The following is a 13,856-nucleotide window of genomic DNA, read 5'->3' as shown; positions in this document are numbered from 1 at the left end:
GTATTCCCAATGCTTAGTACAGCGCCTGGCACATAGAAGGTGCTTCATAAATGTTTACTGAATTGAGAAGGTGGATAGATAGGTAGTAACTGGAGGCAGGAATAGAATCTGCCTTTTTAACCCCTGTAGATGATAAGGCACTGTTCCTAACCCGTTCTAAGTTCTCAATGATGAGAGTTCGACACATTTGTTATCCCCTGAGATTTAAAAAAAAACCAAACCATCTCCATGCTATTTCAAAGCTAAAAATGGGAAGCTTTCGGCACTCTAATAGGACCAGGAGCAAATGAGATTTAAATAGCTTGTACTCAGTAGTACTTAAGTTACGCTTTAAAATCAATGGACAGTTTAACTCCAAGCCTATTTATTTTAGTACACTAATGCTTTCATCAAAGACATGGATGGACTACCCAAGTCAAATTGCTCCAGATCAGTTCTCAAGCATGGAGAACAGTATTCATCTTTTCTGTCCTCCTATGATAAATGCTTCTCAGAACCTCTATTTTCCAGCCACTTTGGGGAATAGGGAAGGCTCTGGGGCCCATGTGGGGTTGCACTTGACAAATGAGCCGGCGATAGTCAAATGAGACATGGTTTTCCTCTCTCCTGAACTTGAGACACTTTCTATCAACCAGAAAAACAAAGACTAATAACACTGACCACTTCCATCTGTAGTGCTACAGAGCGCTACAAGCACACAAACCCAGAGGGAGAAATTCACTTGGCAAATGTCATTTTTCTTATATTACAAAATGTGGACTTGCCTCATCTTGGAGGAATGCTGGAACAGACTTGCTCATCCTTTTGAGATTTTCGGGATGTGCAAATTGGTTATCAGGATGTGAAGGCACTGTGGAAACTAAAGAGCAGCAGGTCTGTTTTCAAAATATTCTCACCACTGGTAGGCAGCAATATTTCACTCAAGTGAAAATCAAACATTTCATTGAAGAGATAGGTTTGTTCAGAGACTAAAGAAACAGAGGTCCACATGCAGGAACATGATGAAGATACATGCAGTGTTGATAAATTAGTTATAGATATCTAACAAGGAGCTGAACCAAATCCAAACTGAAAACTAGCATAAAATATGAGATTCAAAGACCACTGAACTGAAGAGTCAGGGGATATGGATTTCTAGAGCTCTGCTAGTTACTAGGTGAGTGACCCAGGGCAAGTCATTTGCCCTGTCTAGCCTTCAGCTTAAAATTTTAGGGGTTTGAACATGATAATCTCCAAAATCTCTTTCAGGTCAACATTTCTGGAACTGGACCTGGATTATATTAGAGTTTTTTCAATGCAATTGATTTTTAGTTATTGACTTACATTAGAACAGAGCATGCTCACCTTTGGTTTACATGGAATTCTCATTGCAATTTATTAGTTCACCTCCCTGAGATACACTGTGCATTTCAGACATGCTGCAGGCCGAGAAACTATTTCATTTGGATTGTCTGAATCTCCTAACATAATTCAGTTCTGAAAGTCCTCTTGCCTTTAAATATCTAAGGATTTCAATTGAAATATACTGATATTCATAACTGCCTCAAGCACAGGTAGCACTTTCAAGTCAAGCACTTTACACATATTATTTCATTTGTCCCTGAAAAGAGCTCTGTGAAATAAGTCTTATAAGTACTATCTTTTTCATTTTACAGCTGAAGAAATGGAGCTGAGGAAACTTAAGTGAATTAGTTGTCCAGGGCTATACAGCCTTTAATAGTCTGAAATGGAATTAGAACTCAGTTTCCTGGCCCTAGGTCCAGAGTTCTCTCTAAGGCCCCTAAATAAAAGATGGCAGTGGAGAAGTCATTGATCTTTTGTATCTCAAAATGGGAAAGTTAGTTTTCTGACAATGGTTCATCCACAACCACGGAAAAGGGTGATTTAAAAACCTTTTTTTTTCTCTCCAGAAAATCAAAGTCTCTATGTCAATTATTTGTCACTGTCTGCAAATAGATCTGTCCAAACAGTGTACTAAGAAAACCCAAAGAAAACCCTGAGCTTGAAAATGTTGCTTAGATACTCCTAAACTGGATTTGAAGGTACTTTGTAGATATGCCCCATTCCTAATTTTAAGGATTTACATGTAAAAATGACAGACTCTTCTCCTCTTATTTTAAATCTTTTGCTACCACAAACCACACCATTTATAGCATAGGCATGTAGCTTTTCATAGAATGAACGCTGAATTTGGTATAAGAGCATCTGTATTCAACTTCCTACTATTGCTACTTCTTTCCTGCAGGTCACAGAAGCTCTCTGGACCATAGCTCCTCTTCTGTAAAATGAAGACAATCTATAGAAGCCATTCTAGCTCTAAATTCATGATCCCATGACATCAATTTAAAATAGTCAAATGGACCTGGGTTGCTTTTCAGTGACCCAAAATATGCTCCAGTTGAGCCCTAGTTCTTGATAATGTGCTCCTGAATAATATATAACAATGGACAAACTAAAAAACAGGTTTTAATGGCTATTTCACCAGACGTTATTATTATTCTACAGAGTATCTTCTAACAACAGGGATACAAAGGTAAAACTAGCAGATAAGAAAATTAGGAGAGACACAAAGCTGAACTAGCTGGTCTCTGGGGTCCCTTCTTGGCTCTGCTATCCTCTGATGGAAGGTAGCATCACTTAGATGAATGGCCTGTTTATTGTTACACTCGAATGGCACCTGCTTTGGTAAAATTCCATTTTTACATACATTTCATGAGAATTTTGCTGACTTCCACAAGAGCTTAAGCTCCATGAAATCAGAAAATGGCTCCATGGATGTCCTGAGAACTTTGTCAATTACGCGGCCTAAAACAAGTTTCAGAGCTAGGCCTATTTCTAACATTTTTTTTTTAAGTCAGCAGAAAATTAATGAATTTAGAACTAAGCTAAGGGACTAAGTCCAGAGTGCTAGACTTGGCAGGCAGAAAGTCCTGGGTTCAAGCATTGGTTCTTCTCCTTCCCAACTATTTGACTTTTTGGCAAACTTCCCTGGGGTATAAGCTTAGCACATGTAGGATAACACTTTGTACTACCTACCTATCTCACAAGACTGATGCCAAATTTAGATGAGCTAATATAGGTAAAGTGCTTGTGTGACCCTAAAGGGTCAAGTAAATACCTGCCTATATTATTTTTACTCAGAATTTAAATGCCGCAATCATATCCTTGTCAAGTGATTTTTAACAGGGCACAAAAGGTTGAATCTTGTGGAGAAACATACAACTTATGGCTTAAATACAGTAAAGGAGCAGCTATTGGGAATATAGCATGTGTTCGAAGCAATTTGTGAGCCAGGCCCTGGACCTTCTTTTCTAGGGGCTTCTTTGAGCCTGGCCTGTAGCGTAACTTTCCAAACTTATACTGGCATAATCAGCCACGGCCAGACACACTGTACATTGACCCTGATGTCACTTTGGGTCTCTTGGAGCATGAAGGACAAACATTCTACTTTCATTTACAGAGAGGTACAGGAACCTGGGCCCACACATAACTCAGCTTCTGCTTTCTCCAAATGCTCAGCCAATTGGGTAATTATGGGAAAGGGGGAGATGCCTAATATTTCACTTTCCAGGCCAACTTGGGGCAAGAGCCAAAAAGAGGAAATAAAATACCTTACCACAGACACTTCAAAAGACAATTGGAAAAGTCAAACGTCTGCAGGCAGAAGGCTGCGTTTCTCCCGACAGAGCCCCGACAAGGGCTCAAGGCCTGGGCTTGCTTTCCTCTTTTTTTCTGTTCTAGTCTTTTATCATGTCATGAGCTGAAGCAGAGGAAACATAGAACCTTCAACTCGGGTTTGGAAGGAAAATTGAATAGGCCAACCTTTGATTTCAGTCTCTAGGCTACAGGTGACATCCCATGGATGCTGGCTCAAATGAATTGCCAGCACCTGCATTGAGATGTCAAGTCCAGATCTAAAAACATTTATTAGCTGCCTAGTGTATGCAGAATACTATGCTACGTGCTGAGGGAGAGTCAAAGTTTCCATAAGATGACAGTCTTATCTGATCTTAACTTTATGATTATAAGCCACTGTAGTAATTAAGGTTTTTTGTTTGTTTGTAGGTGGTATAGTAATGAGGAAATCAAAATACTTGTGTCTAATTCTTGGCTTTGATGCTGGGCAAGTCTTATCTGCCTTTCCAGGCTTTCATCTATTCACTTATCTTTAAGATGAGGGTAATACTACTTTCCCCACAGTGACTGTCTTGTCACAGGGTAGTTGGTTGTGGAGAAAGCATTTTGAAAAATGCTGAAAGTCTAAAAAAAATCTGAACTACCATTTATGGTTCTTAGTAACTACTTGCTAGTCAGTTGGGGAATGTTAGCCCTTGGAAGACCTTAGCCATATCATTTGTTTGTTCTCATGAGACCATAGATTTAGAGCTAGAAGGGACCTCAAAGGTTCAACTCCTTATTTCATATATGAGAAGCATGAAGCCCAGAGAGGTTCATCGATCTAGTCACAGGCAGTAAGTGGGAGAGATAAGATTCAAACCCAGGTCTCCTAACTTCCAAATCCAGAACTTTCTACCCATCACTGTACTAGCACTTCTGACATAGTTATCTCAATTGAGATTTAACATCTCTTTTGACTCTAAAATGCTCAAGGCCAAATGGGAACTACCAGCTAGAATTATACATAATATATGGGTGCCTATATATGGCTGTGAACGTCAATGCATATATCCAAACATACATGCTTAATATGAAATGGAAATATCTAACTCTTATTAAAGGCACATGCAGAAAGTGTCAATTTTGTTCATTCTATAGTCTGATGCTAAAAGTATAAGAAACTTGCAGCTGATGGCTATTATTGAAAGATGGTTGTAGCAGGTGTCAGGAGTACTGGGTTTCCATCCCGGTTCTGCCAGTGACTAGCTATGTGACTGTGAGATGATCATTTCACCTCAGTTTTCTCATCTGTAAATGCAGGAAGTTGGACTCTATGACTCTAAATTACATGGTCTAACATTATGTTTAAGAAATCTTTTATCTAGGTCAGGGGTTCTTAACCTGGGGTCCACAGTGTGTGAATAGATTTCAATGGGGTCTATGAATTTGGTTTATAAAAATATTTAAATTTAAAAATATTTAAGTATTTAAAAACATTTTGATAAGTATTTCAATATAATTGGTTTCCTTTGCAATCCTATGGATTTTATTTTATGCACTTAAAAGGGGCATCAGACTACCAAAGGAGTCCATGATACAAAGCAGGTTAAGAAGCCTATTCTAGAACAGTCTATATTCTAATAGTTTACTCTCTTGGGTCTCTTTCAGCTCTAACATTCTAAGACCATGTAAGAGCAACATGGCCCTAAATAGACTATGTTTAACTGTAAGCAGGCCACCCAGGTCATTATACCCAACAGGACTCAGTGAGCTTCAGATATACTTCTGAAAAGGCAAACAAGACTCAACACATTTTTTTCCCATCTATAAGCCCTACCCTCAAGACAAATTATGAATTAATGTCCTCCAGGAAGCACTTTCATGCTTGCAATTCAGACCCTGACAATGAAATAGTTTTGTGAGCTGCAGGTATTTAGTAACAAACACATAGCATTATTAATGGAGTTAGTTATTTTAATAGAGCTAGATGCTTAATATGGTGCCAAAGTTCTACTCTTTGAGGTGTTTGCCGTTAGGGTCCAACTACTCACTTCCTGGTATGGATTCATTTGTAGCTTGCTGCTGATCTGTTTTCTGATCTGCTCAGAAGAGCAACATTGAGAATAACATTTTAACAAAGTGATAAAAAATACATGAAAAGACAAAGTTGTAACATATATAATCAAGACTAAGGACTCTATCAGATAGCATCAGAGCTCCTGTTCTCTTCCTCAGGGTAATTCCTCATGGAACATTTTAGATCACTTCTGACCTTGGAGAAATCTGTAAAATTATCAACCTATAAAAAGGTCATCACTACTGATAAAAAATGTCCACCAAGTAGAAATGGGCATGAATAGCCATTTGTTTAAAGGGAAGCAACATGATTCACCAGAAAAGGTATTTGATTAGGATCCAGGAGACCTGGATTCAAGTCCCAACCCTCCCACTAAGAAAGTTTTGTGTCTCTGAGGAAATCACACAAACTTTCTGAACCCAAAGTCCTCCTCACCTGTAAAATGCGGATATGACTACTGCTTATCATAAGGATAAAATAAGAATCAGGCAAGTGCTTTAAATAAGGTATCCCTAGACCTAAATGTCAGAGATGGCAAATATTCTCATCACTGTATGGTCAGACATCAGATGCTTTCTTCTTTTTTAGGAGGGAGGGAGAGGTGTCAGAGAAAACTGAATAGACTGTCTACTTAGGTTTGGAGGGGTGGGTTGTCATCTGCATCAGTAGAGGGAATACCTGTACCGATGGAATCATGGATATTTTGAAGTTTGATAGTACTGGACTTTTAAAAATGAATCCTCTTGCTTTGATGTGGCAAGGCTTATAAAGCATGTACTTCTGTGACTGAACTCAACACTAGCAGATTTCAAAAACAACAAAGGACCCTCTGTGTGAATCTAAATAACATGTTGGTAAATTCTAAAGCCACATTTCCAAGTCTTAAAAAAAAATGAAGATTCATTTCAGTTCTATCTTCTTCCCTACCCCTGATGAATCAATGTTATTCAAATCGACTTCCAGCTGCACCAAATTATATCAGCACCTCTTTCTAAGTCTAACATCTGTATCGGTATTTAGACCAGTCAGCCTACTGGACTGTTGATGTTTTCAAGCAGAATGTCTTAACTTGGGGTCCAGGGGCAAAAATACATCTTTACTTAAACTAATCTCTAATTAAAATTTAGCATTTCTTTCAATTAAACATTTTAAAACATTATTCTGACAATGGGTCTGTAGGCTTCCCCAGCCTGCCAAAGGAATCAATGACACAAAAAAGCATGAGGACCTCTGTTTTAAAGCAAGCCTCTTCATTTTCAAGAGGTTCTTAGGTTTTAGTAACCTGGGTTTCGTGACTGGAATAAAACTGCAGATCACATTTTGCTTTCTTCACAATAGTCCCATTCCATACAAGAGGTGGGGCCAATCTAATTAGCCCCATTGTACAGATGAGAAAACAAGGCCCTGCTCCTCCTCTGTTACGCTGTTCCTCACATAGCCCCAACACAGCAGTAGCAAAATGTATGAATAATTCACCCATAGAACCAGTCCCACCCAAACACAACTCTTCACTGGCTCTAGGGACTTTTTCTTTCTAACACGTCACCGAAAAAGAATCAAAACAAATATCTTGAAATACAATTTTCTCTCTTTTTTTTTTTAAAGCCCCCAGCCTTCTCAGTCGAGGCATTCATTCTTAAGAGTTTCTCACCGACCTGAAGGAATCGACATCAGAAGAATTTGGAATAAGACCAGTCATACATGAAGCAAAAAGAGCCAAAACCCCATGTTCCTTAGGCACCTCTGATCACAGGATGGCAAGCAAAGAGGTTCTTATTTATACCTGCCAAGAGTGAGTGTCACTACGGCTGCTGTCAAAGGGACCCCAGAGCCTAAGACAGGCATGCATAGACAGATAAGATATTTACCATCTTCAGCACTACGCACTAAGTCTTCTGGCAGAAAATCTACTTTGCCTTGATCTGTGCAGGAGAAAGTGACACGCGGTTAATGATATGCATCTCAGGGAGACTGGCGTTTCATCGGCTGCCCGGGAGGAGTTAGCAGAAATTACTCAGGATGGAGCGAGGGGGGTAGGGTGAAGGCAGCCTATAGGACCAAACAAGATGTCTTCCCCCCCAAATACTTTCCCTCTGGATTAGCCGCTCGAGCCTGGTGCCACAGCAGGAGCTCCCATTTCAGAGCTGATGCAGTTTACATCAGTACAATGCTGTAAAAATGACTCCCAAGGGTCAGTGGGTTAATGCAGAGCAAGCGACGGCCCGGCAGCAGCAGAAAGCACAGGGCTGGAACACTCTCCGTTGAAATGAACAAAGAAGAAGAAAAAATGCTGGTCATGACTAACACCTTCCCAAACCCACGGCCCATGACAAATATTTGTGTGTCTGCATCATCCTTTCCACAAGCCTTGGGAAGGCAAGCAAAGGGACCTAGCTTGGGGACCAGCTGCTAAGTGGAATTTTGGCAGGCTGCAGTGAGAGCGGGGTATCAGCATTTGGAATGGAGCGTGCAGGGATACCAATCAGTTTGAATATGATTTTGGTTTAACCCTAAACATCCCTGAATGCTTTAAAAATGGAAATGGCCACCATATAAAAGGCAGTTTTACCAAATGGAACAACAATTCTTGACTTTTTTCCTCAGTGCTAACAATAAAAGGGGGAAGGGGGGGAACAGCCAACTTCCTGACAATGAGAGTTGTTCCCAAAAGAAATGAGCTGCCTTGGGAAGCAGGGAGCTCCCAGTCATGGGAATCATTCCAGTAGAGACCACCTGTTATAAAGCCTGTAGAATAGATTCCTGCAGTGGGTGAGACAACGTCTAGCATCCTTTCTAAGATTCTTTAGGTGGCTGACATTGAAATCTGAGTCAGGCAGATGAATTTCAGAGATGTGTGATGCTCCAGATGGAGGCAGCTGTTTGGTAGGGAAGATGTTGCTTTTTGTTTCAATACTGATTTTACTGACTGAGAGGCAGACATGACAGAGAGTCTGGAAGAGACTCTTATTTGACAACTAGATGAATTCAGCCTGGTTTGCTACTGGAGTGACCCTTTGTTGATGGTTCATGGTGAACATAAACTCCTAAATTTAAGCAAAAGTGACAGCTGGGCTTCTCACGTTTATATGAATATCCCTGTACACTGCTGTCCTCTTTGTAAGTGCTCAAGAAGTACTTGCACCTCTGTAGTATGCTCAAGAAATATTTGCTGGCTGATGGACTAGTTAAATGAGCATTTGCTCATGGCAATAGGATCCATAGCCATTGGGGAGTAGCAAGGCTAATCAGTCTTTGAATGACCAAGACCTTATGTTCAGATAGAGGACAAAGGATAAGCTTGTTGCAGTGGGGTGTGGAGGGAGAAGAAGGAGAATAAAGACAACTTAGAAACAAGGTCTCTGAAGTCTGGAACTGGTTCTCCATCTCCACATTATGCAGTATTGCATGGCATCTAACACAAAAGACATGTACCATAACAGCTACATGGTACCACAGCAGCGTGGTATGAGGGGGAAAAACTCAAGACGGGGAGTCTAGAAGCCAGAGTTTGAGTCTAGATTCTGTCACTTTTTGGCTGTTTTACCCTGGGTCACTTACATCACAGTTTCTCTGAGGTTCACTTTTCTCATGGTAAAATGTGAAAAATCGTCCAACTCTGGAGAGCATACTGTAGTGGACAGAGAACCAGCCTGGGAGTCATGAAGACCTGGGTTTGAATTCTGCCTCTGATACATATTGCTCTGAGTTAGTCACTAGCCTCTCAGGGCACCCAGACAACTCTCTCAGACTGTAACATGCAAGTAAGGTGCTCATCTGCTGAAATCATAGCTCTAAATATATATATATGTACACATACATACATATACATGTTCATGTAAATGTATGTGTGTATGTACATATACACATTTGCATGTGTATGTGTGAGTGTGTGTGTATATATGTTACACTTCCCAACCTGCCTTACAAGGATCTTCAAAGGGAATTGCTTTGTAAATAGTGGTACAATGTTACATGCTGTTATTATTTTAAAAAAAAACTAATTTTAAATATTTAGTTTGGCAGTGGTCAAGTAAGTAGTCAAATTGGGATGTCCGAAGAGACAATGGTAAGTAGTGGAAAGAGGCATTCACAGGGACATGGCTTCAAATAGCAGTTCTGCTGCTTTTTGCTTATTTGACCTTGGTCAAGTCACTTCCCCTGTCTGAGTCCTTTGGAAAATGATGGGGTCAGACTAGACAAGAGACCTTTCTTTTAGGTTTAAATCTCAGGTTCCTACGATACCTTTCAAAAAAACCAAAAAGATTCTAGAAGTCCCTCCCCATGCTATTATTCCATTAGCAAAGTTCCATGGAGCCACCTTTGGGTGAACTTCATTAACGTCAGTTTGCTAGTTCCCTATGGGAAGGTTAGTCTACCCTGCCTAAATCCAAGTTAGGGACTGGTGTGGAACTCCATGCAGCTGGGCCAAAGCCTAGCGTTTAGGCATGTGAAAGCTCAGAATGAGGCATGAGCAGCAGGGCAAGCTTGATCTCACTTGATGTGTCTGATGGAATGTCCTCTAGGCTTTGGGAAGGCATTTTCCTATCAGCATTCCTTTTCAAAGCCTTCAAAACAGGATTTGTCTCTTCTTCTGAACCTGTCATGAGACAAAAATGGTGAAACACTGCCCAATACCTTCCCTCACCACCACTGTCTTAGGTATTAATTAACATTTCAATTGGGGATGTTACCTATTGAAAAGTATCAAGCCCTTTTTGCCTATAATTATGCTAAGGAATGCCAAGTTCCCATAAGAAAGGAATTTTGCACCTATGAAGCATGTACTAAGATTTCTGGGGCTTTTTTTTCTTTCTTTTTTAAGTTACAGGTAGTTCCCAATTAGTGCAAATGATAATCTCCCTGAAGTGGTTACATTTTTCAAATTCACACTGTATATTTTCATTGAGATGAAACCAATGACCATATTATACATAGTCATAATTTCAAATGTGTAGACTTCCGGAGATTCATGCTTTGTCCTAATTAGGACCTAACTATATACTGTGCTGGTTAAGAAATACTTAGAAAGGTATTCTAATATAAATATTTAATAATATATATTTACATAAATAATTAGGATTACCACTTATCAGTATTGACCTTTTTGGGGTTTCCATGATTTGGATAATGCCCCATTGAAAACTTGCCATTTCATATGTCAACATTGACGTAATGTATTGAATTTTTAAAAAAATGAACTTCAACTCCTCTCAAGGTTAGGATTTCCATCTTTACCATATGTGTGTATTCTGTGAGAACGGAGGTTTCTGTTAGGTCATGCCTAGCTTGTGAAGGTACTGCCTCCAAATAGTTGGCACAATCAACATCAAAAAAAAGGTTCTTTTCTCTTTCAAAATCAAGGTTGTCTCATGGTGGGTTATTTTCAGAATCAGAGAATTTCAGAGTTCAAAGTGACCTCTGAGACTGTCTGTTCAATCTATTGTGTAAAAAGGCTTCCCTCTACAACAAAACGGTTCAACAAATGGTCATCTAGACCTTGTTTAAGGGACAAAAAGGGAGGGGACAGCCCCTTCCACTTTGGGATGGCCCCTCAAATCAAGTCTCAATCTGTCTTTTTTCAATTTCTACCCATGGCTCCTAGTTCCATCAGATCTGAAAAAGATTAATTTGTTCTGCTTAGCCCCACAGGGCAGAGCTAGAAACATTCTGATGGAATTGTCCTACCTTTCCATGTGAATGCACACTATGCTTCTTCCTGTTAATGTTCCAACAAAACTAGCCTACTGGCCAAACTGGAAGCTAACTAAAGCGGTGGATAGAATGCTAGGTCTGGAGTCAGGAAGACCTACGTTAAAGACCAGTCTTGAACACTCACTATCTGGGTAAGTTATTTTGCCTGTTGGACTCAGTTTCCTCATCTGCAAAATGGGGAATAATAATAGCACCTATCTTCCAGAGTTATGAGGATCAAATGAGATAATATTTGTAAATTGCTTAGCAGAGTGCCTGGCACACAGGAGGGGCTTAATAAATGCTTGTTCCCTTATTTTCCTTCCTTTACTATTTGCTATTCCTTGTATAGAATATTCCACATTCCACTTCTCTGTCTTTACTACAAGCTGTCACCTTTATCTAGAATGTCCTATGTCCCAACTTTTGCCTCTTGGAGCCCATATCTCCCAACATGGCTCAGTCTAAGCATTACCTTTCCTGATACCTACAGTGGCCAGGCCAACCCTCTCTACCACACCCTACCCACACCTGCCACAGCATTTATTTTATGTTATGTCCTTCATTTGTTTAAACAAGTGAACAAGTAGATTCCTTCCACTAGATTGTAAGCTCTCTGAGGCCAGGGATTCTCTTCACTCTTACATTTGTATCTCTAGTGCCTGATACAGAGCTACTACTTAATAGACTTTCATTGACTGATTAAAGCCACACAGAGAGACATTTCAACTCAATGTAAAGGAAAACTTCCTATAATCAGAGATATCCAGAAGTGAAAATGGGCTGCCTGAGAAAGCTGGGAGTTCCCTCTCATAAGAAGTCTTTAGGTTGGATGACCACTTGTCGGGATAGTGTAGAAAGGATTTTTATTCTGGTGGACCTGATGGCTTCTGAGGCCCTTTCCAACTCTGTGATAATGTGAATCATTTGGCACAAATGGGCATAATCCCCAATTAGAGGGCTGCTGAAAGATGAACCTAACAGCTGTTGGTCAGATTAACCCAAAACTCGCAATTTTGCCACTCAGAGAGGAGTCATTCTATTTCTACCAAGAATGAGAAGGCTAATGGAAAATTCTTGAAATTCTAGCTATCCATTGGGGAGGTGGGGGAGAAATGTTGATTATGGGAAGTTATGGTACCATTAGGTCAGGCTCTAGAGCACTCTCCATCACCCATGATTCATGTTAATCATTTCATTTCACACTATTTGCTTCTGATGACCCTGACAAAATGGGATATATACCGATCAATTTAGGATTAAGGATATCTACGTTTTATGACAAAACTGTGAAAACTGAGAGTAGCTTCCCAAATCTGTGGAATCACAGGTGGCAGTGATCTCAGATGTTTGTTGGCTGAGCCAGCGTTAGGCTCAAAGATTTAAACAGGGCTTAGAGTTTGTTATTATGATTTCCCTTTCCTATTCCCATGGATTCAGGCAGGCAGATGAACCTGTCCAATGAGAACCAGCACACACTCTGGGTAGTGGAGATTATTAGATTCCCTCAGGTACAAGATGAAAATTATTTCCCAAATTTCAAACCATCTCAAGAGGAATCATTTTAGGGTTTCCTCTTAGATGAGGTATTGGAAGAAGAAGCAATTCTATGGCTCTTGCTCCCTAGTATTTAACCAATATTACAATGAAACTGTTGCTGAAACCTAAGCATCAGGCCCATGGTAGCCCCACTTGAAGAAGCTCCATCAAGTCAGTCGTTTTCTCATAAGCAAATAAAAAATATTCATCATTCCCCTATCAGGAGAATGTTTTAGCAAGTCTAGCTAGCCCCAACTTCGTTTGTTTTTAAAGGAAACAGAAGCGATAAAAACTCAAATGTGATGAGTTTTTATGGGGGAATATATAATGAAATATTAACACAGAGGATGGTTAACAATGAATTCACCTTATGCATTTGTTTACATGTGCCCAAACATATAGAATGGGTCTGTGATACATGGTTTTTTTCCCCACTAAAGTATTCCTCAGCTTCCCAAGCTGACTTGGGATTGCTGGAGGCTTTGCCAGAACTTGGAGAGGCCCTGTTGGGTCCTCTCCAAGATGCAGAAGTTCCAAGTATGAAGCTGGCAATGGACTATGTGTCTGTTGTCCAAGTATTAGCCTAGAAAGGCTCATCACTAAAAACCATCATGAAGTAACTATAGTAGCCCATGAAGACTTGTCTCCTCAGAGTAGAGAGGGGCTGTAAGATGGGTCAGTGAAGGCAGAATCTACACGGAGGGAATAATGAATCTTTTTAGTAAATAGTTAAGACAGACATATATACAGATGTAGATAGACAGATGAACAGATAGATACAGGGGGTGTGCTGGTAAATGGTTAACAACTGGCCTTAAGAAAAAAATGCATGCATGACAAGTTTTTTAGTTTCATCTGCATTACTGACATCTTCTCCATTGCTTTCTTGAGTCCTACAAAACAATCAATCCAGCTCTGATTTGTAACATTT

At 39.9% G+C, this 13,856-nt stretch overlaps 1 protein-coding gene across 15 annotated transcripts in view; it reads right to left on the bottom strand.

Annotated features, from left to right (window-relative positions):
* Positions 1 to 13,856, bottom strand: part of SYTL2 (synaptotagmin like 2) — a 194,655-nt gene that overhangs the window by 29,783 nt on the left and 151,016 nt on the right. For 9 of the 15 annotated variants that reach the window (XM_072610652.1, XM_072610653.1, XM_072610654.1 and 6 more), the window contains 4 exons: positions 10,191 to 10,292; positions 7,564 to 7,617; positions 5,670 to 5,717; positions 765 to 859 (listed from right to left, as the gene is read on the bottom strand). In XM_072610652.1, coding sequence (XP_072466753.1) covers positions 765 to 859; positions 5,670 to 5,717; positions 7,564 to 7,617; positions 10,191 to 10,292 — 299 coding nt within the window. The remainder of the gene's footprint in view (positions 1 to 764; positions 860 to 5,669; positions 5,718 to 7,563; positions 7,618 to 10,190; positions 10,293 to 13,856) is intronic. The other 6 variants (XM_072610656.1, XM_072610662.1, XM_072610664.1 and 3 more) reach the window with 4 other exon arrangements.

This window comes from Notamacropus eugenii, chromosome 5, assembly GCF_028372415.1.
Source record: "Notamacropus eugenii isolate mMacEug1 chromosome 5, mMacEug1.pri_v2, whole genome shotgun sequence".
In the NCBI taxonomy this organism is placed as follows: Eukaryota; Metazoa; Chordata; class Mammalia; order Diprotodontia; family Macropodidae; genus Notamacropus; species Notamacropus eugenii.
This window is presented reverse-complemented; position numbering and strand designations above follow the sequence as displayed.